This window comes from Felis catus, chromosome A1, assembly GCF_018350175.1.
Source record: "Felis catus isolate Fca126 chromosome A1, F.catus_Fca126_mat1.0, whole genome shotgun sequence".
NCBI lineage: Eukaryota > Metazoa > Chordata > Mammalia > Carnivora > Felidae > Felis > Felis catus.
The window spans coordinates 16,380,547-16,408,282 of NC_058368.1; the positions used below are offsets into that span (position 1 = coordinate 16,380,547).

General features: G+C 38.5%; 1 protein-coding gene across 6 annotated transcripts in view; it reads right to left on the reverse strand.

The window, feature by feature from the left end:
* Positions 1-1,349: 1,349 nt before the first annotated feature.
* TRPC4 (transient receptor potential cation channel subfamily C member 4) overlaps positions 1,350-27,736 on the reverse strand; it is a 201,077-nt gene continuing 174,690 nt past the window's right edge. For all 6 annotated transcript variants that reach the window (XM_011284874.4, XM_019825579.3, XM_019825540.3 and 3 more), the window contains 5 exons: positions 22,172-22,367; positions 18,685-18,879; positions 4,731-4,772; positions 4,514-4,603; positions 1,350-2,343 (listed from right to left, as the gene is read on the reverse strand). In XM_011284874.4, the coding sequence (XP_011283176.1) occupies positions 1,621-2,343; positions 4,514-4,603; positions 4,731-4,772; positions 18,685-18,879; positions 22,172-22,367 (1,246 nt within the window). In that variant the 3' untranslated portion in view covers positions 1,350-1,620. The remainder of the gene's footprint in view (positions 2,344-4,513; positions 4,604-4,730; positions 4,773-18,684; positions 18,880-22,171; positions 22,368-27,736) is intronic.

Consider the following 27,736-nt stretch of genomic DNA (forward strand, 5'->3'; position numbering starts at 1 on the left):
TATTTATTACTGAGAAACAGAGAGACAGAGCATGAACAGAGGGGAGGGGCAGAGAGAGGAGGAGACACAGAATCTGAAACAGGTGCCAGGCTCCGAGCTGTCAGCACAGAGCCTGACACGGGGCTGGAACTCACAAACTGCGAGATTATGACCTGAGCCGAAGTCGGACGCTTAACCGACTTAGCCACCCAGCCGCCCCCAGACACTGGGTTTTGTAATAGTATGCAGTTTTGGGTCAATGTTAAATTATGTACCATTTGTCTAGTCTGTGGAGGTAATTTCTGAAATAAAATGAACTCATCGTTTTTCTATTGATTTGAAATAAATGCTTACTGCATGTGGTGAAGGAACTTCTATTCCTATGGTGGCTTATATAGTCACAAGTTACATAATTTAAACTTTATGAAGTTGCCAGTGCCTTTTCATATCAGGTGAAAACATTTTCTTTTTAGTGGTTCAGTGAATGAATATAAGATAAATTACTTTGAAAACAACAGAAGAAACAAGTAATTAAGAATGTTGTTCCTATGGGGAAAACTTAATATCTATATCTACTGCTAAAATTAATAATGATTTTTGGAAATCTTAATTTTAAAGAAATATGTACCAGTTACTGGAGGAAAGAAGAGGAAACCATTAGGTTTCGTATTTTTCTTGAATTGGCAATAATATTGCACTGATTGAAATAGAATTTAACTTTGCTTAGAGTTTAGAATGAATTTATGGATCCTATGAGAATGTAACATCTTGCTTTGTTTAAGGAGCATTACCTACTCTAATTTATTGTTATTCTTTTCTAGTACTGAGAACTTTTGCCACATTTTGAAATTCTATTATTCATAAAGCCTCATATTTATACTGACTAGCAACTGAACCTGAAAAAGGTCATTTAAAAAAACCTGAAATAAAACTTTCTTCATGACAAAGTCTCATTAAAAATCATCAATCACCAATATTTATTAAGACAAACATTTATTTTACTTACTGAAATGAAAAAGTGGGCATCCTAGAAGTCCAAAGTACACCTGCTTTTCATTTTAGGAGGGGGTTTGATCACGACTCCATGAAAAGAAGGCTTGCTTGCTTTAATCTGTGCTGTATTTACATGTTCAGAAATAATTTGGTAATATTTGTGTTTTAAAGCCAAATTGTAGGGCTGCCCAAAAAGTCCTTGATGTGTAACCATCTCTAGAGATCCCCCCAAATTATGAAAAGCTCTAATATTTCAGCTGCATTGTTTTTCTGCGTATAAAAATACCTACTATAGGAGTCAACTACCACATGAAATAAGTTGCATTTGTTTTAGTTGAAAAAGAGAGCTAAAAATTTCCTGTGGATTATTGCAATAGTACAAGAATACAAGGTGCGTTTATTTATTAACCAAAAAACAAACAAACAAACAAAAAAGGTAAAACAAATTGTGAAAGCAAAAGCTGGCTATGAAACCAGGGTTTTTGATAGCCTTTGCCTTATTTAAACAGGTTACACGTTAATATGCGACAGTTGATAAATGCTATGAGGTGGAAGTTAGCATTTGCTAATTTACTTTAAACATCTCCCCCTACCCAGGGCACTATGGAAAATATGTATATGTATGATCAACGCTCCCTCCTTCAAGTATCACAATCTTGTGGTCACATAATCTTCGTGGGTGGCTGTGTCCGTGAGGTTTCCATCATAGTCTATACTGGAGTCCTCTTCCTTTGCGTGCTTCTCCTTTGGTATTATTGGAACAGTGTCCTCCACCACCACCTTCTCCGACTTGAAGGAACACACTCTCTTGCCCACCTGTAAACCCAGGGTGTCCGTGTTCCTTTCTCGATGGTCTACTAAGATACACTGTTCACTGAGACCAGGGATGTTCAAGTCACCCCGCGAAGCTAACCCTCGGGATTCCAGTTGAATATTCCTCTCCAGTGGTCTTTCGGCCTGCTGACGAGCAACTTCTTCTGAAACAGAGAAGATTTGGTTTGCATTTTGCTCAGCAGCGTTTTGTTTTGACCGTCTGTGAAATAACCCGAAGTTTTTGATGTCGGTCACAAAGTTCACTTTTCTCTGCTTCTCTCTTGGGGGCTCTTGCACCACTAGGGCGGAGCCATTGCTGATGTTGTGTCTTTCGGAGGCAATCGCTGCCGATCGCGGGTGAATCAGGGTGGTTAAATCGAAAAGGCTGAAGTTCTTTTTCTTGTCTTTGCTACTGCCTTCGTTGTCACTCTTTTCATCCGAGTCGGCAGAGTTGGAGGACTCCTTTGTGGCCTGAGCCGACTGGACGGTAGAGAGCTTGCTTCCTCTTAGTAACCCCAGGACTTCAAAGCGGAAACTAGAAATGTCTTGCTTTAGTTCCTAAGTGAAATGTGAAATGAAGAAATTTAGTTTGTGACTTAAACAAACATGAGGGCTCATGGTGAGCACATTTCATATATAGCTCTGATGTGTTTTCACTCATTTTTTTTTAAAGTTTACCTATTTATTTTTGAGAGAGAGAGAGAAAGAATGAGCAGGGAAGGGACAGAGAGAGAGAGGGAGAGTGCCAATCCCAAGCAAGCTCCGTGGTGTCAGAGCAGAGCCCAGCAAGGGGCTCAATTCCATGAACCCTGTGAGATCACCACCTGAGCTGAAATCAAGAGTCCAAGGCCTAACCAACTGAGCTATCCAGGCACTCCTACTCGTTTTTAAGAGCCAGGATTCCATTTTTGCTGTGGTTCTGTTGAGAACTGCCTGTTCTGTCCCTGGCACTGGAGTCATTTTGATGCCTGCTAATTTCCCTGTTGGCAGTTATGTAGTAACAAGGAGACCTCCTGGGGTTGATGCAAAAGGAAACAAGAGTATATCGGATTTGTGGGACTATAGTTTCAAATGCTTCCTTTCTAAAATATTCACCTGCTTTCAGGTCACCTCTCATTCTCTCAGAGATGCATTTTTTTTTTAATTTTTTTTTTCAACTTTTTTTTTTAATTTATTTTTGGGATAGAGAGAGACAGAGCATGAACGGGCGAGGGGCAGAGAGAGAGGGAGACACAGAATCGGAAACAGGCTCCAGGCTCCGAGCCATCAGCCCAGAGCCTGACGCGGGGCTCGAACTCACGGACCGCGAGATTGTGACCTGGCTGAAGTCGGACGCTTAACCGACTGCGCCACCCAGGCGCCCCCAGGGATGCATTTTTAAAAGGGTTCTCATGTTAGCATATCTTTCTATCCAAAGGGATATCTAAAACAAAATAATTAAAGTGGTTTCTACTGTTCCAAGAGTTGGCAGTTACCTTCAATTGTTTACTACCTTGGGGTTGCATTTACCTCAACACCTGGGACAGCTACTAAATCTTGAGAATTGCTTCAGATCAGACAGCATTTCTCAGATGTATCCTCTACTCTTATCTTTTTGGACACTGAATTCTCAGTCCTACTCTTTTTGGATAACTGAGTTCTCAGTCCTAACCTGATGGTGGCCTTCCTGGTGGCTTCGTGCCTCCAACCTATCTCCTAAAGCACCAGGAATCATTTAACTACAAAGTGTGGATGTTGTGACTGTGAAGAACATTTGGGATCCTTTCAATCTGTGCTTTGCGTTTTACAATTCATCTGTCTTCTTACCTAGCCCGCTGTTCATCTTTATTCTCTTGTCAAACCTGCCATTCTCGGTTAAAGGATCTTCTTCAGGGTTTTTTTATTTGTTTTTGCCTATAAGACCCTATTGACTTCACTCATTCTTTCAAAACCTCTAAGAACTCAGGCAGAATAACAAAAACATTTTATACCTGTGACTTGAGCATATATATTTCATGTATTCCACCTATCTCCTCTGATGGAATAAAAAACACAAAAAAACCTCAGGGAGAAAGACTAAGTTTGTAAGTTACAATTAAGCACAAACCTTCAATTTCCTGCTACCAAAGCTGTGCATAGGACAGAGAAGGTTTTTGTTGTTGTTTTTAACATGTTGGTTACCACATGTTTCAGGCTTAGAAATCAGACTGGAATTTCAAAAACTAAAGCTCACTCATTCGAATGTTGCTAGGATCAGCAAGTTAAAATGCCACAAGGCACTAGGATTTTCTCTGTCTCCAAGTCCCCTCCACATTTCAGATTTAATGTGCTTTAAATTTTTTTTAATGCTTATTTAGTTTTGAGAGAGGGAGACACATAGTGCGAGCAGGGGAGGGGCAGAGAGCGAGGGAGACACAGAATCTGAAGCAGGCTCCAGGCTCCGAGCTGTCAGCACAGAGCCCAAAGGCAGGGCTCGAACCTATAGACCGCAAGATCATGACCTGAGCTGAAGTCAGCTGCTTAACCAACTGAGCCATCTAGGTGCCCCAGATTTAATGTGCTTTAGAATAATGTATTTTGAAAGGAGATTTCACTGCTTAAAAAAAAAGAAGCTTGAATTTAAGAGTAAGAAGGCACACAGGCTTGCTGAAACTCTTGGCCAAGTTGCCAGTTCTGATTATAAATGTGCTGCATCTGGTTCCCTGCTCTGCAGAACCTGCCCCCTGGTGATGAGGATACAAACGGTTACCTTAAAGTTCTCTTCAGTCAGACCTTCTTCAGTTTTGGCATCTCTGATCATTGCGGCCACATACCTCTTCACCAGGTTCCGCATAACCTCCTGAGGCATGTCGAAACAACAGAACTGACATTCAGTGCATAAATAGGAATTCTCTCTTGAGTCCATTCTAAAGATGGGACTGTACTTCATTTTAATGCAAATTTCAAGATAGAATAGAATAACTTACTTGATACTGGTGATGTCTTCTCAAATTATCAGCAGCTCGCCTCTGAAAAGGAAAAAGGCCTTTACTTTTCAGTTAGTGTGATATATTACCATTTTGGAAAATAATTGATTGTTCCTTTTTAAAAAAATTAATTTATTTGTTTTGAGAGAAAGAGAGAGAGCAGGGGAGGGGCAGAGAGTGAGGAAGAGAGAATCCCAAGCCCCGCACTGTCAGCGCAAAGTCTGACACGGGGCTCGATCTCATGAACCATGAGATCGTGACCTGAGCCAAGATGAAGAGTCGGTCGCTTAACCGACTGAGCCACCCAGGCACCCAATTCATTGTTCTTTTAATCGAGAATATATTTTTCCTCACTTCTCCAGAATGAACATTTTACTAGACAATGAACAATAGCTAGAGAGTGCTTCACATGAATCAAAAAGAATGAATGACACAAAACAACAAAGTGCAAGGTTATAATCCCTATGTCAGTTAACATATAGACCAAGTCAACAATGATGGGAAGGTTGTTCTTTTAAATATTTTAAATGTTTACTTATTTATTTTTGAGGGGGTGGGGAGGCAGAGAGAGCTGGAGACACAGAATCTAAAGCAGGATCCAGGCTCTGAACTGTCAGCACAGAGCCCAACATGGGCTGGAACCCATGAACCGTGAGATCATGACCTGAGCCGAAGTCAGATGCTTAACCAACTGAGCCACCCAGGCACCCCGGGAATGTTCTTTTAACAGAAGGTGATAGAAAATTAGATAATCATAGCTGATACTACCCCAGATCACTTGCAATAATTCCAAGAGATACAGATGAGACATATCAAATACAAAATAAATATCAAATAAAAATAAAAATTCAATAGAATAAAAAGCTTACATTATAATAATATATGGAGGTCTTCATAAATATCAACATAGCAAGTCTGAGAATTTAGCCATTACATGCAACATGTAATCAGAAACAATGTCAGACCACTACACCCCCAACACTAATTTCAATCAAATGTACATTAAGAAGGGACTGCTGCTTTAATTAGATAGTTAGATTTAAGAAAAAGTGGAAGATTCTGTTCAAACATAGGGTTCATAAATTCATCATTTTAAAAAGTAAATATGAGTCCCGGCTATCATTATAACAATATCAGAATGGTTTGGGGATGCAACTGGGTTTAGCACAGAGCAGTGGTGCTGGAGTGCAGAATGGAGAGAGATGATGCCCAATGACTAAAAAAAAAAAAAGTCCATTATAAATTGAATAAAATAATAAATGACACTAATTGCATATTTGCAGATTTCACAAATATTTTAAAGATACCAGAAAAAAGCTATCAAAATTGTATTTTATGCATGTTGAATAATCAACATTTATTATTAAGGAAACCGAACAAACTTATCTAAAATAAAAATATTCGTGTAATAAAGGAATGAATTTGGTAGATTGTAAGAAAGCAAAGACATAACATATCTAGGGTTTAAACAAATCTTTTTATCTTGTTCCTTACTAAATACTTAATCATAGGCTGATAAAATAGAATTTTATAAAGAGTTAGGAATACATCACTGTGAAACGATATTAGGAAAAAAATCAAACAATGCAAAAGAAACTTTTTTTTCTCTTTAGGGGAATAGGAGGAAATGGCATTTTCCCTGGCCAGGAGAATAGATTTGTTTTTCATGATTATTAGTGACTTTTAGGAGCAGTTGAGACAATGTTTAACTTCTTAAAAGCCACTAATTTATTTAAATACCATTCATTTTCAAATGAATCTTAAACAAGTTTTCAATATGATTATGGTATTCCTTAAAGACTGGGAAGTTTGAAATTCACTACAAAATTAGGATATCTTGGAAAAAAAACAGCATGAGAAGGAATTTTATGACAGGGCCACAAGATGGAGGTATATGACTACCATTGAGACATAGTTTAGCTGACATCCAAGACAAAAAGGACTTCTATAAGGAAAGGAGCCATCCAGATCTCCTTAAGCTTACCTCAAGTGGACACAAATACTAAAGCAAGATATACGCCAAGTTCTTTAACACTCTCACTATAGATATTGTACAGGAGATCTGCATTCCATGATTTTAGTAGATAGAAACTCTGAATTTAGTATAGAATTTAGTCAACTCAGTTTTGATTATTTTGAGTTTCTATTGTATTTTGCTATTCTGTTTTGGTCAAAAAAGTCAATAAAAAGTAGGCAGCAGATGGCAATCTGAAGTCATGATTTAACTTTACATTTCCTTAATGAAAAATTAAAGAGTGACAGAATCAGAAAATTATGAGTAATAAGAGAAAATGATCACAATGCATCGTAGTATTCAAAAGAGTACAAACTGTCTTTCCTTCAACAGAACCTAATTCATAAACAGATCTCAAAATTTTAATACAAATATAAGAAGATCAAATATTACACTTCATTTATTTATTTACTTATTTATTTTTTGTGAGAGATCGAGCTCACCGCACATGTGGGGAAGAGAGGCAGACAGAAGGAGAGAATCTTAAGCTCAGTGCAGAGCCTAATGCAAGACTCGATTCCATGACCCTGGGATCAAAGATTACACTTTAAAAACTAATTCCAGGTTTATTTATTTATTTTTTTAGGGAAAAGGTTTTTAAAAAGCAAAATAGTCTCGCAGAAAGAGAGTACATAGAAAAAGTTTTCTATGATGAATTTTAGGAACTATTCAATATCCATAGCCCATATCTGTATAAGTTAAAACAGTTAATTGTTTCTGCTCCACTTTTCTTCAACACCTACGTTGTAATACAAGTCAGTTGAACTTCAGTATCCTAGGAAAATAAGAATGGATGAAGCTAAACATCTTCTGAATATCGAAACAAATGAATGCAATACATTCGCCAATGATGACCACTACATAATGCAGCTCAGATCTCTCTCATGTCTGTCTGTCTGTCTGTCTGTCTGTCTATCTTTCTATTTATTTATTTACTTTAAAATGTTTATTTAATTATTTTTGAGAGAGAGAGCACGAGTAGGGAGGGGCAGAGAGAGAAGAGACAGAGAATCCCAAGCAGGCTCTGTCCTGGTAGCACAGAGTCGGATGCAGAGCTGGAACTCACGAACCATGAGGTTGTGACCTGAGCTGAAATCAAGAGTTGGATTAACTGACTGAGCCACACAGGCACCCCTCTCATGTCTATTTAATCTCTCCTTTTCTGGCTAGCACCACAGACATTGTAGACTATCACTATTATGCCTCCCTGTTTCTACTTTCTTACTTTCTGGCAGCTGGTGGAGTATCACTTTAAGAACATGTACTCAGGGATCACACTGGGTTTAAAGGTGACTGAACCTAAATAAGGAACTTATCTCTGAGGTCCTCTCCCATCCCCATATTTTTATTCTCTAAGGTAAAGATAAACTCACTGGATGGTTTTGAAGATTAAATTAGATAAGAGATTTAAGACATCTATCACTGACTAATGTTAAATAGTTCCCATCCTTTTTCCATTTTTTCCCCTTTCAAATTAATAACATGATTTAACACAGTTTTTAAAAAATATTCTTGATTCACAAAACTTGTGGATAATTTGACACATATCAGGATTACCCCAGAGGAAGTAAAAGAGGATGTAATTGTTTCTTTTTGTGTGATTTGCATGACATTTCATGCTTGAGGAGCATTTTATTTAGGTAAAGAGTTGAATGCTTTTAACCTAGGCAATAGAGGTTTGAAAGTAAGAAATTTGCATTTAAGTAATAGGGTGAGGAGATAGTTTTAGTAAATATGGATAGATGTGACACAAGTTCTGTATGCAGTAATTTTTGTTTTATTAAGACTCTTTTTTTAAGAGCAATTTAAGCTTCACAGAAAAATTGGCACGTTATAATTGATTAATCTACACTGATACATTATAATCAGCTAAAGTCTGTGGTTTGCATTACTGTTTACTCTTGGTGTTGTAAATTTTACAGGTTTGGACAAATGTATAATGACATATATCTATCATTATAATTTCATACAGAGTATTTTAACTATCCTAAAAATCTTCTATTCTTTGACTGTTTATCCCTCCCTCCCCTGATCCCACCACTTCAGCTTTGTAACCATGAATCTTTTTACTATCTCCATAATTTTGCTTCTTCCAGAATATAATATAGTTAGAATCATACTGTATATAGCTTCTTCAGGTTGGCTGTTTCATTTGGTAATACTTAAGGTTTCTCTAAGTCCTTGCATGCCTTGATAGGTCATTTCTTTTATTACTGAATAAATAATATTCAAGTGTCTGGATATACCATAGCTTCTTTATCCATTCATCTACTGAGGGAAATCTTGGCTGCTTCCAAGTTTGGGCAATTATGAATAAAGTTGCTATAAACATTCTTGTGCAAATTTGGTGTGAACATACCAAATTTTCTTTTTTTTTTTTTTAAATAAAAAAAATTAATGTTTGATTTTGGTAGGCAGAGAGAGAGAGCTAGAGAGAGAGAGAGAGAGAGATGGAGAATGAGTGGCGGAGGGGTAGAGAGAGAGGGAGACACAGAACCTGAAGCAGGCTCCAGGCTCTGAGCTGTCAGCACAGAGCCAGATGAGGGGCTTGAACCACGAACATGGGATCATGACCTGAGCTGAAGTGGGTGCTTAATTGACTGAGCCACCCAGGTGCCCCTGGAAATAAGTTTTCACTTATTTCACTCATTTCACTCCTTTGTCAAGGAGTGAGACTGCTGGATTGTATGGTAAGAATATGTTTAGTTTTGTAAGAAACCATCAAACTATCTTCCAAAGTAACCTACCCTTTTGCATTCCCACCAGCAATGAATGAGAGTTCCTGTTGCTTCGCATCCTTACTAGCATTTGCTGTTGTTGGTGGTCTAGTTTTTAGGCAATCCAATAGGTGTGGAGCAGTGGTCATTCATCTTTTTTGATGTTCTGAAAATTTTATGAACATCTCTGCATAATATTGGATTTTTGCTGTGACTTCCATGAATTTTCCTTTGTGGGTTTCTATTTCATGAATCTTAGCTTCTAGGGCCAATTTAAGATCTATTTATTAAGTGGTTGCAGGTACGTGGAAGAGGCTGCAGAAACCAGAGATAAATAAAACACACCTTTTGCCCTTAAACGGCTTGTTGTCTACTAGGTGGATGCCAGATTCTCTAGAGATGAAGGTAGAATACAAGCAACAACATGGGGGTGGGGGTGGCGTCTTAATGTTATTTGAGTACAGGGAAGGAACAAGTAATATTGGGCAAAGCGGCCTTCAAACAGGGAAGGGGATTTCAGACTGGATGAGAAAGAATCATGGAACTTTAACAGTCAGATGCACAGACATTCAGGTGTGCAGAAAACTGGAATACAGTGAGCAAATATGCTAGTGCTGGTGCTGGTGGGTGAGAGACACGGGAAGGCAACTTCCACCAGGACAGCAGCAGTGTGCTCTGATAATAGGAATATATGGATTAGATCATGTTGGAGAGTTAGCAAGGGTTTTTTATGCAGCATCTTAGAAGGCACGGTGAATTCAGTGGTTGGTAGGCACCTGGCTTTTTGACTACTTGAGTGACATGTGAAGACAGTTGAACTTCTATGATAATTACCTGGCAACAGTATGTTTTTCTACATTTTTTTTTTTGATATTTAATTACTTTTGAGAGAGATAGTGTGAGCAGGCAAAGGGAAGAGAGAGGGAGACACAGAATCGGAAGCAGACTCCAGGCTCTGAGCTGTCAGCATGGAGCCCCACTCGGGGCTTGAGCCCACGAATTGTGAGATCATGACCTGAGCCACAGTTGGATGCCTAACCGACTGAGCCACTCAGGCACCCCCTTGGCAGCAATATGAAGTAGGAAAGATGAGTAGGAGAGAATCAGTAGATATTAGTGGGGATGCTATTACCAGAATGTAACTGAAGAGTAACTGGGTGTGAGCTAAAATGGTTCGCAGTGTGAATGGGAAGGAGGGGGCAGCAAGAATCACAAGGAGATAGAGAATGTTGAAAGGGAACAGAAGCCAGGGGGTTGGCAGCTGGGGTGGGAGCATGATGACAAAGATTTTTAGCCTAGTTGCTGAGATGTTGGTGCTATTAAAAAATGCCAGTGGGGTCTCCTGGGTGGCTCAGTCGGTTAAGCATCAGACTTTTGGTTTCGGCTTAGGTCCTGATCTCATGATCTCATGGTTTGTGAGTTTGAGCCCTGCATTGGACTTCATGCTGACATTGTAGAGCCTGCTTGGGATTCTCTCTCCCTCTCTCCCTCTCTCCCTTTCTCTCTTCCCTCCCCCTGCTTATGCGCTCTCATTCTCTTAAAATAAACTTGAAAAAATAAATTTCAATACCTGACAATTAACACATAGGATTAAGAACAGACGTATTATTTCTTAGAACCAAAGAGCTTGTCTAGTCTCATGGCCTCATTTATAAGTAAGGAGACCAAGGCCCACAGAGTCGAGAGAGTGACTAAATACCACGGTGTTCTTCTGGCGGTGCTGGCTCTAGAATCCCCAGCTAGAACTCATTCTCTACACTCTGCTCTCCATCAACTAGACACTAAGAGACATTTGAACACATCTGCTATGTATTCTATAGTTTTGCCTTCCTCTCCCAATACATCTTAACTTGAGGGTCAGCACCATTAACACACTGGATCCATATTTACTCGAACGAAAATCAGTAACCACAGAATGCATGGTATATGTTGTATTAGTTTCTTAGGGCTGCCATACAAAGTGTCACAATCTGTGTGGCTTAAGCCAACAGAAATTGATGATCTCACCATTCTGGAGGCAAGAAGTCACAAGTCAAGAGGGAAATGTTCCCTCTGAGGCAGGGTAGAAGAAAGGAAGTATCTTCTTCCCAGCTTTTCATGGTGACTATCAATCCTTGATGCTCGTTTGTTTGCAGCTGGATAATCCCAATCTCTGCCTCTGTCTTCACAAGGTGTTTTCTGCCTGTGTCTCTGTGTCTTCACATGGTCATGTTCTTATAAGGACTCTACTGCAATATGACCTCATCTTAACCTGACTAATTACATCAGCAATGACACTATTTCCAAATAAAGTCGCATTCTGAGGAAGTGGAGTTTAGGACTTCAACGTATCTGTTTTCGCAGGGGGGGGTGGGTGGGTACACAATTCAACCCATAATATATGTACTCTTTGCAATAACCATAATGATAATTTGGGCAATTAGTGGTATTATTAAATACTATACAGTAGAATTATCATCAGTAATAACTAGCACGTTTGCTAGGTTTTTGTTGGGTAAAGATCAGCTGAGTTTCAAAGGAATTTACTCTCACAGGAGAAGGTACCACATCTTATAATGATCACTGGAGATGACGGAGAACAGAACTGACCAATCTGTGTTCATAAAAACAATGCAGTATGTTGGAGAAAGATGTGCATTTTAAGTTAGCGGTTTTCTCTGCAAATTATGTCAGGAATCTAGCGCCACTTACAGAATGTACCTTGGCAGGGTGGCTTTCCACGCGGGTGCCCAAGGCACACCTGTGCGCCACATCAGCATAACTCACGGTTTGCAGGTTCCTCTTGATTTGTTAGGACAAGATAAAGGCAGGATGTGGATCACAGAACTAATGATAAAGGAAAAGACCAAAGAAACCGCTGCTGCTGTGAGGGCACCCCTCATGTCCATAGACGTGTCAGGTCAGGTTGCCTTAGAGCAGGAAGGGTTTTGCAGTCGTGAAAGAAAGGGCTCTGGGGAATCAACTGTGACATTTTCTCGCTCTTTATCTCTAGTTCTCTCCACATCCATGTGGAGTGTCAGGCTCATTTCGTGTAGCTGGTTCCCTGCAGTCAATTGTCAGTGCTGCTCTCTCTCATTTCCACCCTGGTTTTGGTCTATCACTGATTTCAAGCCCATGAATTATGCCTTTTATTCTTTGCTCTGCTTGGTGAATCCCTTAGGGGATGCAGCATGCTGTGCTCTTTTCCTTTTAAAAATGAGTAAAAAGACAAGGGGCCATTCTAAGATGTGATCCCTTTTTAAAAATTACATTTTGGCTCACTTACAGAGGGAGCTACATATTATTCTCTATAAGCACACTTTCTATGCATATGAAAATAAACATTATAACATGCTTGAATGTCACCTTGTGAAACCAAATATTCAGAGTTTTACTCTTGAAGTACCAAGAATATCAAGCAATTCATTCCTCTACATCCCGACCTGGGAAAGAAAACTTAATTAACGGGCCCCACCAGCAGATTTTACAGCAGTAAATTAGGGGTTGAGAGAGACTCATGGATGAATGCTATCTGATCTGTAAGATTTGTAGTTAGGACTACTAAAAGTCATGAAGAATAAGGGACAATACCTTCTGATAAAAATACAGTCTGAAAAGCATGTACTATTAGCATTTGTCCTCCAGTGATGTAGCTGCTGCTAATCCAGTCACTGTTTCTAATTCTTTGGCAGCGACATAACTGAGTGTATTTCTGTGGCAACTGGTCAAGCATGAGTATTCCGTCTGTGGTCCTAGAGCTGAGTGATGCTAAATGACCCTAACAGACATGGTGTTTCATGTTTTCCTCACTATGTTGTGCTCAAGAGAAAACCAGAAAGTGGAAAACATAAATCCAAGCAAGTTAAAATCACTCTTTATAATTCTGTCAAAAGGCTTCACATGTCTTAGTCTGGCATCTTGACCTATTAACGTAAGCATTCCATTTTAGAAACCTGGTCTATGGCATTGAAATGTTTCATATTAATTAAACACTTTGGCAGTGACATCTTTTTACTTTAATTAAATGATCTGGACCCCTTCAGCAATGAGGACAAAAGTTGCTTTTGTTTTTGTTTAAAAAGCTATGCTAGATACCAATGCTTTCCCTAACAGGAGTTTCTCGTTCTCCTCCTCCCCCTCCTCCTCCTCCTCCTCCTCCCCCTCCTCCTCCTCCCCCTCCTCCTCCCCCTCCTCCTCCTCCTCCTCCTCCTCCTCCTCCCCCTCCTCCTCCTCCTCCTCCTCCCCCTCCTCCTCCCCCTCCTCCTCCCCCTCCTCCTCCTCCTCCTCCCCCTCCTCCTCCTCCCTCTTCTTCTTTTAATCTGTTTTAATGTTTATTTATTCTCTAGAGAGAGAGAGAGAGAGAGAGACAGAGCACTAGTGGGGGAAGGGCAGAGAGAGAGGAAGATACAGAATCCAAAGCAGGTTCCAGGCTCTGAGGTGTTAGCACAGAGCCCGATGCGGGGCTTGAACTCACGAACTGTGACATCATGGCCTGAGCTGAAGTCAGTAGTTTAACTGACTGAGCCACCCAGGCACCCCTCTTTAACAGGAGTTTCTAATTAAAGTTACAAGGAAATGCTTATTCAAATAGAGATTCCTGATGATTTTAGCACTCACAAAAGTCTAAGAACTGGTGTTTTAATATGGAGAAGGGTATTTGCTGATAAAATGGGGTTAAGCTAAAAATTAGGTAAGTAGTAATACGAAAAACCAAAAGCTACAGCATGTTTCACATTTTATTGACCCCTCAATAGGCTGCCCCCTTTGGTAGGATTTCATAATTTCCCAGAGACAAGCCATTTTTCAATAATGGGTTTTCTTCCTCCAATAAAGGTTTTGCTCAATAAAGTTATTTCTGCTTCATTTATGTTTCCTGCAAAGAGCATTCCAAATGAAAGGTTAATTTATTTGGAACTCCCAATCACCCATAAGAGGAAGTCCAAAGTTAAAAAAAAGAAGTTAATGAGTTTTCAGCACTAGTTCTGTCATTATTACCTGGACACCATAACTACTAGATAAGATCACCGCTGATGGGCTCCTGGAGAGTGGCCAGTGCAGCTATGCTGAAGAGTGCTCGCTTTCAGGCTCTGCCTGGGCATGTGAAGGGAATGAGCACCAGTGTGACATTCAGGCAGCTGCTGGGTGACAAGAGTAGGTAAGTGAATCACAAGTTGGGAAGGTTAGAGAAAATGCCTCAAAGAATGTATAAGCTCTACCACCAGGTGAGCTTCAGATTTCTGTCTCAACAATGTGGCCTAAATATAAGCAAGTTGAGATGCAAACAGAAGGTGAGCCAGGCTAGGAAACAAGGACTTTGAGATACAGGAATCTTAGAAGCCGAAAACAGTGACAGCATTCAAAAGCTGTTGAGAAAAATGAAAATGGAAAGATGAATACGCAACATAGAAGGTATCATTGTATTATCATTACAGTTTTCAGGGAAGCAAGAGAGTGACTGAAAGCACACTGGTTTGGGAAACAAAAGATCCAGGTTTCCCCCCAGCTGTTACCAAGGGACCCTAAAACACCTGGCAAGGTAAATAAGTTCTCTCTGAAAGGAAATGGTTGAGCTAAATGATTTCTAAGGTCCTTTTGAAGTGTAATTGATATTGATATTCTAACCCATGCCTTGGTTATACAGAGTGACTGTCATCGATACGTCAATGTCACCTTTTAATTAATGGAAATGTGTATATCTTCTTGTCCTTATTTGTCTGTACTAATGAACTGTCAGGGGTATTAACCAAATTGAAATGAATTCACAACAAAATCAATTACTTTTTGACACTATTTTCTCATTTAACTCTTCTATTAATGTTGCCCAACCTTCTTAATTTACTTTTCCTTTTTCTTATATTTTTCTTCATAAGTGATACATATTATTTATTTCCATCTAAAATCTAAATGTATAAAACTGAACTATAAGTATGCAGACCAAAATATTATGTCCTTCCTGTTCTGGAAATGCAGTCTAGATAAAGAATACATTTATAGCATTGAGTTTGATTAGGCTAGTGCTTGCCCAAAGCCTTAGCTTGGTGAAGAAGAGGCAGGATTGAGAGTGGGATGATGGTGGGAAAGAGAGACATGACTCACAATATTTATTTAGTTTGTCATAAATTCCCAAAGCATAAAAATATCCCATTACCAAAGGTTTGTAAGATCTACATGGCTAAGGAAAAAAGGAATGTCTTGGGGTCATGCCATTAATTGTGAATTCTCTTTCTGTGCATCAACTTGGATCAAAATAGTCAAATTTAGAGATAGAGACATAAAAAGAAATTTGTGTTTTTTTGAGACCAGTAATGTATAGAAAGGAACGTATTTTAACTTACACCGTTTACCCTCTCCTTCTGAAAGGTGTGAATCGCGGCTTTAATAGGAAATCCCAAATGAATGTTAAGCTCCTCTTTGTATCTAAGAAATGATGGTAACATATTCCTAACAATGCGTCAACCAACAGTGGGAGGATTCTAAGGGGTGTGGGGGGGGACTTGGAAGTCAAGTTCTTAGAGTGGTTTTCTATTATTTTGGTGGCAGCACAGATGGATCTCTTAAAATATTAGAGCAGGGCCCCATATCTTGTTACAAGTTTTGTGGCATCTTAAAACCCATGATTCTTTCTGCAATTGCCTAAAATTAAACTATTAAAAACAAATTTCTTTTGTGTGTGAACTTTATCTTGGGGCCCAGAAACTCTTTTTAAATCTAAATACTCCTGGGGTGCCTGGGTGGCTCAGTCGGTTGGACATTCGACCCGGCTCAGGTCATGATCTCGTGGTTGACAAGTTCAAGCCACGCATCAGGCTCTGTGCTGTCAGCTCGGAGCCCGGAGCCTGCTTCGGATTCTGCGTCCCCCTCTCTCTCTGCTCCTCCCCTGACCCTGCTCTGTCTCTCACTGTCTCAAAAATAAAATGAACATTAAAAAAAATTTTTAAAAATCTAAATACTCCTATGACAGACAGCATAAGACTATATTAATCATTCGTATATTTCTAGGGATTGATTAAATAAATTTCTGAAGAATTTAAGAATAAGATGTGAAAAAGGACAAGTACATTTTGATGTGGAAGAGAATAAGCCAGAGTTTGGCTTCCCTGAAACCCTTTTCTGTTTATCTCAAGGAAAACATTATGTCTTACAATGTTGTCATAGCATTTTGCAGGTAACATATTGTAATGTTAAATATATAACACGTACTATAGTAATATGTTCTTATATTTGTATGTCCCATGTTAGAAATGATGAGCTCGAGGATGGAAACCATGCCTTTATACCTACTCCTACCCCCAATCCCTAGCTCAGTTACTGGCTGGCACATAGAATGTGTGCAATAATTGCTTATTAAATCTCAGGCATTATGTTTATTTTACACCCTTTGTTAAATAATTTAAACCTATTTTATAGCAGAAACATCTGTTAAAATTTTTTACTCAAACATCTGGAGTAAAATAATTTCACTCTTTCTAAGGTCAGTGTTAAAATCTATCAGTATGAGTATTGCAGCCTAAGTCTTCATCATAATTTGACTTTGGTTTCTAAGATCAGATATATGCACAAACTTTAGTCCTCCAAGTTTCTGGCGTAGGAATTTATAAAAAAGAATGTAACTACTTCCAAAAACCACCTCTCTGCTATATGCTGTATATGTTCTTGCCAGTCAATTTCATCCTTAGAATTAGAAATGTGACTGGGGAGCCTGGGTGGCTCAGTGTGTTGAGCATCTGACTTTGGCTTGAGTCATGATCTGATGGTTTGTGGGTTCAAGCCCCGCGTTGGGCTCTGTGATAACAGCTCAGATCCTGGAGGCTGCTTTGGATCCTGTGCCTCCCTCTCTCTGCCCCTCCACCACTCACGCTCTCTCAAAAATGAATAAATGTTAAAAAAAAAATTTAAAAAATGTGACTAACATGACAGCAAAATCAAGGCCACGATCAGTGGAGAAAGCCCCATTTGATACTGAGAGAAATGCTTACTGGGCAATGAAGTTAATGAGTGGGAAGGATCACTTAGGGCATAAGTAACAGAAACCTTTTTAACTTTTTTTTTTTTTAATGTTTATTTACTTTTGAGACAGAGAGAGACAGAGCATGAACGGGGGAGGGTCAGAGAGAGAGAGAGAGGGAGACACAGAATCTGAAACAGGCTCCAGGCTCTGAGCAGTCAGCACAGAGCCCGACACGGGGCTCGAACTCACGAGCCGTGAGATCATGACCTGAGCCGAAGTCGGACGCTTAACCGACTGAGCCACCCAGGCACCCCCAGAAACCTTTTTAAATAAAATTCAAAACAAATTTAAAAATGTTAGTAACTAGTATTACTTGGTGATTCTAATGTAAAGGCATATTAAAATACTTCCAAAGCAATTTCTCTGAGCAAGTCAAAACAACTAATGAACGTTAGAGTATGGATTCTCAAAATGTCACTATGAGAACTTTGAAAACTAAGTGTGAAAGAAATGAGGAATAACTTGTCCCATGTCAGTGGTTTTGCCGGAACAAAGTCCTTAGTCCCCATCTCTTCTGATGGAATCAGTTGAACTCTTGCTTTCTAGTATGAAAGGAACTTCCAAAGGAAGTTTAATCTGATACTGTTAACAGGAGCATGGCTCCGAATAGTCCTAACATTTTTAAAAAACACAACTTCTTGGTATTTAAAATGATTAGGTGTAGAAGCAAAATGTTGAGCAACTCAACATATTCTGAAGTCCCTGTGCTGGAACATGGCGCAGCATTTTTAAGTTTATAATCCCCGTTTAATCATTTAGTCGAGATGTTTTTGTCAAGCATCATATGCTGTGCGTCAGAGCCTATGTTCGGCACTAAGAATATGAGAGACTGAAACAGCCCCCTTCCCTTATAATCCAGAGAGAGTAGACAAGAGCAAGTAAGGCCACAAACAACCAGCGATTGCAATTGTGAAAAGAGCAGAAATTAGGGTACCAAGAGACAATGTGTTAGCTCCCCAAGCCTCGGCCGCTGGGTCCAGGAGAGGCCTGTGTCAGGTGGGGCTCCTACTAAAGTAACAGTGACTGCCCTCACTGGAGGAAATGGGTTTGGAGGAAAAACTCTTAGTTACTCAGACAGTGTCTTAGATGTGGTAGCTGTGCAAACAAAAGGACACCAAACACAACCAGGAAAAACAAAAGGCTAAAAATGCAAAACTATCCAACAAGAAATACAAATACATTTAAATACACAATTTAAAAAAAAAAAAGACTAATACTAACATGCTGTGTTCTTACCCCTATTGTTCCAAAACTTTCAGGCTTTCTTCTCATCTTTTTCTTGCACAGGTGGGTCCATATCCATTTGATCAGGTACCAGAGAGACTTGGGGCTCGGGATGACATTGAAGGGAGTGGGCAGAGTACCTCCTTCTTCGAAATAACTCATCCAAAGCTTTGTTCGAGCAAACTTCCATTCTATATCTGCATGGTCCTGAATGGGAGAATATGACAACTGCTGACAGGTTTCTTAATTACTAAGGTGAGATAAACCTCACAGGGAGCCTGTAACCTGACTTGGAGCAGCTCTTGTAATATTAATTAAATTGCTTATAGAAACAAGACTGACTCCTCGAGGTAGGCATCTAAACATTTCAGATGATGGTTTACCCTGGTAAAGAGTCACAGCAGTCTTGTCAGTTTTTATCCTTCCTTCTTCCATGAAACAGACGTCTAAAAGAATTCCATGTTAAAGAGCCTGCAGTGATCAGTTACGACTTGAAGACGAATTTTCATTTCCTGCACTGCAGGCTTACATTAGCCCAAGTGCACTAGATTCTGACCACAAATAGACCTTCATATCTTCCCCGAGGCCTTGAATCCCGGTCTAGGTCAGTGTCACCTTCATGGATGCTCATGGCTTAGCCTTCTGGTGTTTCCAGGAAAAGTCTTAGTTGGTGTGTTTCTATGTGAATTATTCTTGTCCGCCTTTAGGCAACAGGCACAAATTCGGAGAGAAGCTCCTCTAACAAATGTAGAATGGGGCCTCTGACATGGCACCAAACCCTGACATAGCCTTGTCCAAATGGCACCAGACAGGACTGTGGTTAGTGGCTGTTTGCAACCCTTCATAATTTATTAATCATTCCACTTTATTAACCTCCTAGAAAAAATCAGAACATTTGTGGCAATTAGAGATAGGGCAGCCAGTCCCCTCTTAAATTAGCCACAAATCTGATTGAAGCAGAAAATCTGGGAAGTAGGAGGTGGTAGAAACTAGGCATATCAAAATAGTTCATTTTAACCCATTGATATTGTAAGGAAGAACTCAGATTTTAGAGTGGGAGAATCACATTAGACCATGCTTCATTCTAATATTCTTAAATGGTTGTGTGCTAATGAATGCATGTGTTGCATATACATTTCTACCCTGAGCAATAGAGATTTTCATCTAGACACTGGACAGATTGTGCTTTCAACAGGAATCAGCATATCCAGAAACTGTGTGGCATTCACTGTGTGCTTTGCAAATGTTTGACTGGAGGGACTGATCAATAGACAGAAGCACAGAAGCTCTGGTTTCACCCCCCCTATCCTCTCCTCTTCCTCTCCTCTAGTTCTCTTTCTGTTTCTTTCTAAACAAGCTTATAGATCCTGCATTAATGAAGAAAAGTATATATTGTTTGCTGTAGTCATGGAGGATGGGAGTCAAGAGAATTAGCTTAAGCTAATAAAAAGATAGTCACTTTGATAAAGAGTTGGCCTGTGAGTAGATTCTGCTCCTTCTGATTCTTAAGGAGTCACAAATTAAGGATTATGCTAACCTCATTATGTTCTCTTATTGCTACCACAAAGCAGACTTCCTGGAGTGCCTATGTGGCTCAGTTGGTTAAGCGTGCAATTCTTGGTTTTGGCTCAGGTCATGATCTCATGTTTCTTGAGTTCAGGCCCTGAATCTGGCTCTGTGCTGACAGTGCGGAGCCTGCTTGGGATTCTGTCTCTCTCTCTCTCTCTCTCTCTCTCTCTCTCTCTCTTTCTCTCTCTCTCTCTCTCTCTCTCTCTCTCTCTCTCTCTCTCTCTGCCTCTCCCCTGCTGGCTCTCTATCTCACAAAAATAAATAAATAAACTTAAAAAAAAAAAGGTAAACTCTTTCTTTGTTCTTGGTTTGGGATTCTGAGAGGGTCTACAACAAATTCTATGGTAGAAAAACTAGAAGTGAAATGTTATATGTTGGTGATGACCAAAACCACCTCTGTTATCCAAGTGAAAATCAAATAGTTGGCATGTTCTTGCTCCAAGGAGGCATTATGCACAGGATTATGGGAGCTACACCTGTCTCAGGTTATCAATGCCTGCTCTCTTCTTAAGTAGTTTTAGAGTTTAAGCTAAACAAAAACAGAACTTCGAAGATCATTCTCACCTTTTTAAAAATCATCTAGAAAGATAAACCCTAAAAGCAGTAAAAACAAAAAAAGTCATACTATCCTTAAGTAATATTCTCTTCTTGATGAAATCAATCCGTTTGATATTTTATAGGATATAAATTGTATATACAGCTTCTCTGTATATAGCTTGATAATTAGAGTCTTTCTAATTTTTTTTAGAAGGGTGGTCTGAAAAATAGAATCTACGTTTTGCAAATACACTGACCAGAATAATACAGAACTTCTAAGGAAATACATAGGGACTATCTTAAAAAATCCTCACTTGCAAGATGCTTAAGTGAAGCCCCATAATTTGGATATTCACCTGCAAATCCTAGGACCTAGGTATACCCAGCACTAATACTTTGTTTATGAATCAGAAAATAAAAATCATCTATTTTTATGTTTTATGTAGTTTTTCATCTGTGACAGGTATCTTGCCCCACAGAGACAGTTTCAGTAAAATTCAGAATGCTGTTTCTCAAAGTAACAATAATAACACTCTGGCAGTTTAGAAATAGATTCAAAGATGCAATATAATGGTAGTTATTTAAGGAGAAAATTATGGTTATAAATTATTCTTATAAAATGCTATTTGATTCAGGTATAAATATGAAAGACTTAAGTGTATTTCATTCCAATATGGGTTTGTTTAGTTGCTATTGCTAATGGCCACCGGCATGTATGTAAGTTCAAGAGGATAAAGAACTTTGTCTTTCTCATTCATTGTTGTATTTCTAGTTCCTAGAATAGTACTTGGTAATAGAATAAGTTCTCAATAAGAATTTGCTGAATGAATGAATGAGAAAGTAAACTAAATTGTTTAGATTCTAGAGTTTCAAATAAACATATATGGTATTGTGTGCTCTGCTGTAGAATTCAGGGTTACCCATACCTGCTTTTTCTGGATTTAAGAAACCAAAAATACTGTAGATTTTCCCCTCAGACTCTCCTCTAGGCTAGCTTTTGTATCTTGCCAGGCTGGCATAAGTTTGTTTATACCAAGATTGTAGGTTAAATGGACAGAGACGATGCAAAGTCCAAAGGCCGCTACACAGAGATGAGCCACTTGTACGTAATTCATACTTCCCTTGTGCTTTCGTAGCCAATGACTGCCTAGCAAGACAGATTTACTTTATTTTATAATCATCCATAATACGACAAAACTAGATTAGTTTGTAGCTAAATATGGTATAATACTGTTTAGAAACTTCCAATTAACCATTTATATTATAATTCTGTTCTGTCCCATCAATAGCCAATTACAGGCTGTATTCCTTATGATAAATAAAGTAGAGTGTGGCTAGGAACAACACATTCTAGGGGGGGAATATTGAATTAAAATAAAGTTATTCAACTTACAGCAATGAGTTGGTACGAATTATTCATCATAGCTATTAACATGTTGAGTAGGACCACCAGAGAGATGACATTGTATGTCCCAAACATCGTGGCACCAACAAACTCAGTGAATTCATGCTGTGCTTTGACATTGGTCACATATAAATTGATGAGCCCAAATATTGACCAAAATAGGGACTGGAGTGTCTCAAATAACCTGTAATAAAGATAAAATGACACTAATAGCTATATTAATAGAACAATTATACAATAAGGTATAACAATAGAACTTGATTCCTATTATGTATATTTGCTTAATTAAAGAATAAACTTAATAAAAAGTATTGAACAATTACTAAATTAAATTTAATAAAAATTAAAGAAAGTTGTTTCCATCATATAGTACAAGTAGTATACTTAATTTTCCTAGTTTTACCTAATTTTCCCAAGAGCTTTGAAAGCTGTTTAGTTTCCTAGAGCAGGGACAACAAATCTGACCCTCAGACTGTTTCTGTATGGCTCCTGAGTTAAGAATGGCTTTTGCTTTTCAAATGGCTGGGAAAAAGAAATTCAGAAGAGCTACTTTGTGTCATGTGAAAATTTTATAAATTCACATTTCAATGTCCAAGGATCAATAAAGTTTTATTGATGCACAGCCATGCTCATTTATTGATGGATTGTCAATGTTTGTTTTTTGTGTTGAAATGGCACAGGTGAGTAGTTGCAATAGAGAACATATGGCCCACATAGTTAAAATATTTGCTATCTTTTTCATAGAAAGCTTGCTAACCGTGTCTGAGGGCATTAAGTGATGCCAATAAATGATCAATAAATGATATATCCTCAAGCTGAGTCTTTGAAAAATATCAATTCTGATTTTGCTTTTCAGTTGTAGAAGGATTGAAAATAATGTTATCACTGGATTTCCACAATTATAATTAAAATTGGGTATAGTGAATCCTGTAAGATGTCAAGTGTCAGCATGCTCAGATAATAAAATGTGCTATTTTTTTTCTATTTCAGGGAACATTTAATTCATCCCTGTCAATGAATGAACTCTAAGTAAGGTTTCCTTAACTTAGTCCAAGAAGCAGGATAAAATGAAAAGTGTCTGAACCTAAATGAGGGAGTGTTGGTTTCAGTAGGATGGTTGTAACATCTTAATATAATGTAATAAAAGATAATGGAACTTTTAAACTCTTTGACAAATGGCTAAAGTAAGACCCTAGTCATATTATGTTGTAAAAATGAAAGCAAAAACTAGTCTCATATCTGGCCTGGTGACTAAGAAGATAGGATGTCAGGGGTCAAGTGACCCAAGGAAAGCCAATTCATATGAGGCCAGGGGTTAACGGCCTGGATTGACATGAAAAAGGTAACCCTACACTATCAGATTTCCTCTCTATGAAAATTTATCTTAGCAATATTAACAGAATGAGGTAGTTGCCAAAGGGGGATGAAATGACAGAAGTTATGATGGAGACTCAGGGCCATTGGAATTATGCAAAGCCAAAGGTTTGAGACAGCGCAAACTAAGGGACAAAGAACTGAAGATAAATAAATAAGCCATGTAATAATTAAACACTGAAGAAAATATGCACAGAGTAGGTGACTCATGTTAGCACCAGTTTTCGCAGTCAGTGATCTTGTGGTCCAGTTCTTTGTCATCTCCTGCCCTTCCTGAAGCCTTGTGTTCTGCCCTTGCTAAGATCAACCCTTGTTCTGAGGATCAAAGGGCTATAACTCTGTACATGGCTCTTGGACCAAATCCCTGCACTTGCAACCATCCATGAGTTTCTGGTCTGTGTAACTAGGAGAATCTAAGGATATCCTAATTGACATTCAGGGTTTCTTTTCTCAAATTTATTTGCTTTTTTTTTTCTTAAAAGTAAATGATTTCACTTTTTTAATTTATATAATTAAGTTTTACTTATAGGATATGAAATGTAATTATGTATTGATTTATTTTGCTATAGCTATTCACCAATGGAGCAAATTATCATAAAATGATAAGGAGACTGATCTGATCCATCTCAGTCAGACTTTGTCTTGCCAGCAGGGATGTGCATGTGAGGAGGTGGCTATGTATTCTTCAAGGGCAACCTACATGTCAGGTGCTAACACTATCAGGGCAAGTTTAATCTAATTCATTGGCCCTAGGCAAAAGCTACTCTTAAGTTATTCTTTGAAAACTTCCTCAGGAAGTACGTAAATTTGACCCAAGGCCATAAGTTCCTTATTTTTAGTAACTTTAAGGACAGTTTCTAAAATTAATTACTGTGTCATTTGGGTTCAGTGTGAAATAACTTTGTCCTTTCTTTCTAAATGGTGTATATTCTCACTGTGAATATACAAATGTAATTCAGATGGTTTTCCCCTGACATCAGTAGCAGTTCAGAGACAGAACTAGAAATTACATAATGTAAGTGCTATAATAAATTATATAAAATGCCACATAAATCCCATATCAGTTGCTTTTTTAAATGTTCAGATAGAAACAGTGATGTAGAATAAATGGATGGTTATGGTTGAATAATACTGATTTGCTTCTGTCTAAATAAGAAATACTAATAGAGAATATTAGCAAACCCTTTGGCAAAACATTTATTTAGATTTTTAATTAGACTTTGAAAAGAAGAAGATTAAAAATAAGACATTTTGTGATTAATTCTGGATTTAGTCCCTGTTTTTCTTTTCTTCAGTGAAATGAATCAGAAGTGAGATTTGCAGAATAGTTCCACTTATCCAAAATATATACACTTGACCTCAGTTGTAGCAATTTCTTACTTGACACATCCCCAAAGGCAAGGGAATTAAAAGCAAAAATGAACTACTGGGACCTTATGAAGGTAAAAGCTTCTGCACAGCAAAGGAAACAACCAACAAAACTAAAAGGCAATCAATGGAATGGGAAAAGATATTTGCAAATGACATATCAGACAAAGGGCTAGTATCCAAAATCTATAGAGTTCACCAAACTCCACACCTGAAAAACAAATAACCCAGTGAAGAAATGGGCAGAAAACATGAATAGACACTTTCTAAAGAAGACATCTGGATGGCCAACAAGCACATGAAAAGATGCTCAACGTTGCTCCTCATCAGGGAAATACAAATCAAAACCACACTCAGATATCACCTCACACCAGTCAGAGTGGCCAAAATGAACAAATCAGGAGACTGTAGATGCTGGAGAGGATGTGGAGAAATGGGAACCCTCTTGCACTGTTGGTGGGAGTGCAAACTGGTACAGCCACTCTGGAAAACAGTGTGGAGGTTCCTCAAAAAATTAAAAATAGACCTACCCTATGACCCAGAAATAGCACTGCTAGGAATTTACCCAAGGGATACAGGAGTACTGATGCATAGGGGCACTTGTACCCCAATGTTTATAGCAGCACTCTCAACAATAGCCAAATTATGGAAAGAGCCTAAATGTCCATCAACTGATGAATGGATAAAGAAATTGTGGTTTCTATACACAGTGAAGTACTACGTGGCAATGAGAAAGAATGAGATATGGCCCTTTGTAGCAATGTGGATGGAAGTGGAGAGTGTGATGCTAAGTGAAATAAGCCATACAGAGAAAGATACTGTATGTTTTCACCCTTATGTGGATCCTGAGAAACTTAACAGAAACCCATGGGGGAGGGGAAGGAAAAAAAAGAGGTTAGAGTGGGAGAGAGCCAAAGCATAAGAGACTCTTAAAAACTGAGAACAAACTGAGGGTTGATGGGGGGTGAGAGGGAGGGGAGGGTGGGTGATGGGTATTGAGGAGGGCACCTTTTGGGATGAGCACTGGGTGTTGTATGGAAACCAACTTGACAATAAATTTCATATATTGGAAAATATATATACACTTATAGATTAATTAAGCCATAGTATCAAGACCTTGGTGTTTCTTATTTATATTTTTGTGTAATTATTCTTTTATTATATGGATTAAAAAAAAGAATCTAAGTTAACATTTTAAAGCCACTGCTTTTAGAAATGTTCCCACAATTAGTGATTCCCAAGACTATTGATGGCAAGATTACCCACTGATTGAAAAGTCATTAGCTGCATTACCTCTCAGACTTCCTTTATATAACAACTATTTTACTAATTCTTTGGTGAGATAAGAACAGAAAGGTTTGGAATGTAATGCCACACTTAATAAAATAATACTTAGCATAATATCCTAGTTGACTAAAGCCTGGCAATTTCTATGGTTGATGCTATAACACTGCTTTCCTAAAGATAACATTTTTGCCTCTTGCTCTTTAAAGGTATTTCTCAATTGCTACTTTAAAAAATTAGCTCGTTCTCCAGTTAGATACTTACAACTAGAGAGAAAGAACAAGTAAAAAGGTAATGTACTCCACAGTTGAGGTTTCCCTCTATCCTTTGAAATAAAAACAATGAGGAAACATAAATTAATATAAGACACATCTGAATATTTTAGTCTTCATTTATAAGGAATAATGTAATATTAAAACAAATAATGCATGGGCTCAGTTGCCCAGTTCCAATTTTGAGGAATATATATGAAAGGAGTTTTTTTTAATGAGACAATATCTGTCCCAAACCCATTCCTCTCTCCTCATAGGAGAGTCCCTTAACAGGAGACTATTAATTTCAAATTGTATGTAGAATAATTTCAGTGACTAAATAATTTGGTTTTCTTTAGTATCATATAGTTCTTCCCATGTTAAAGAGAAAACAGCCAGGAAGCTTGAAAAGGGCAGAAAAAAGTGTCCATTTGCTGGTGGGGAAATGAACAGAGAGACATAGAAGACCCAGACTAGTCTGTCCAGAGGGCAGCTGAACTTATAGATCTTGGGAAGAGAGATCTGTGCTGGTGATAGGAACATAGGAGTCCTCATCCCTCAGACATATAGGGCTACATCCATAAGCACAGATGAGTTTTCACAAAGGTTCTGTAATATGGTCTGAGGATGGTCACTAAGGAAAGATCTTTATTTATTTATTTATTATTTAAATTTCTTTTTAATGTTTATTCATTTTTGAGAGACAGAGCACGAGCAGGGAAGGGGCATAGACAGAAAGGGAGATGCAGAATCCGAAGCAGGCTCCAGCCTCTGAGCGGTCAGCACAGAGCCCGACACGGGGCTCAAACTCACAGACCACGAGATCATGACCTGAGCCAAAGTCAGATGCTTAACTGAGCCACCCAAGTGCCCCAGCAAGATGACTATTTAAAAGCAGTGACTGCGATATAATTTTCAGAGAACAGTGAAAAAATTAGAGGAGTAAGAGATGAAGTGTAAAGACATATTGGTGTTGAAATTAAAGAGGGCAAGATTTCAAAAGCAAAAGTGTTAACAGGGTCACACGATGCAGAAACATTAAATAAACTTTAAAGAGACAAGTGTTCCTTGACCGTGGGGATATGGAGGCTCTAGGCGTTTTCTAGAGTAGTGTTAGTGGACTGATGGAAGCAGCAGCCAAATTGCAGTTGGATGAAGAACAAATAAGAAGAAAACAAGGTGTCTTGTTCAGGCTTCCTTGAAGGGTTATTTGGCTAAAGGGAAGGAGAGAGACAGGAGTGGAAACTAATGGGAAACACAGGGCTCAGAGTCTCAG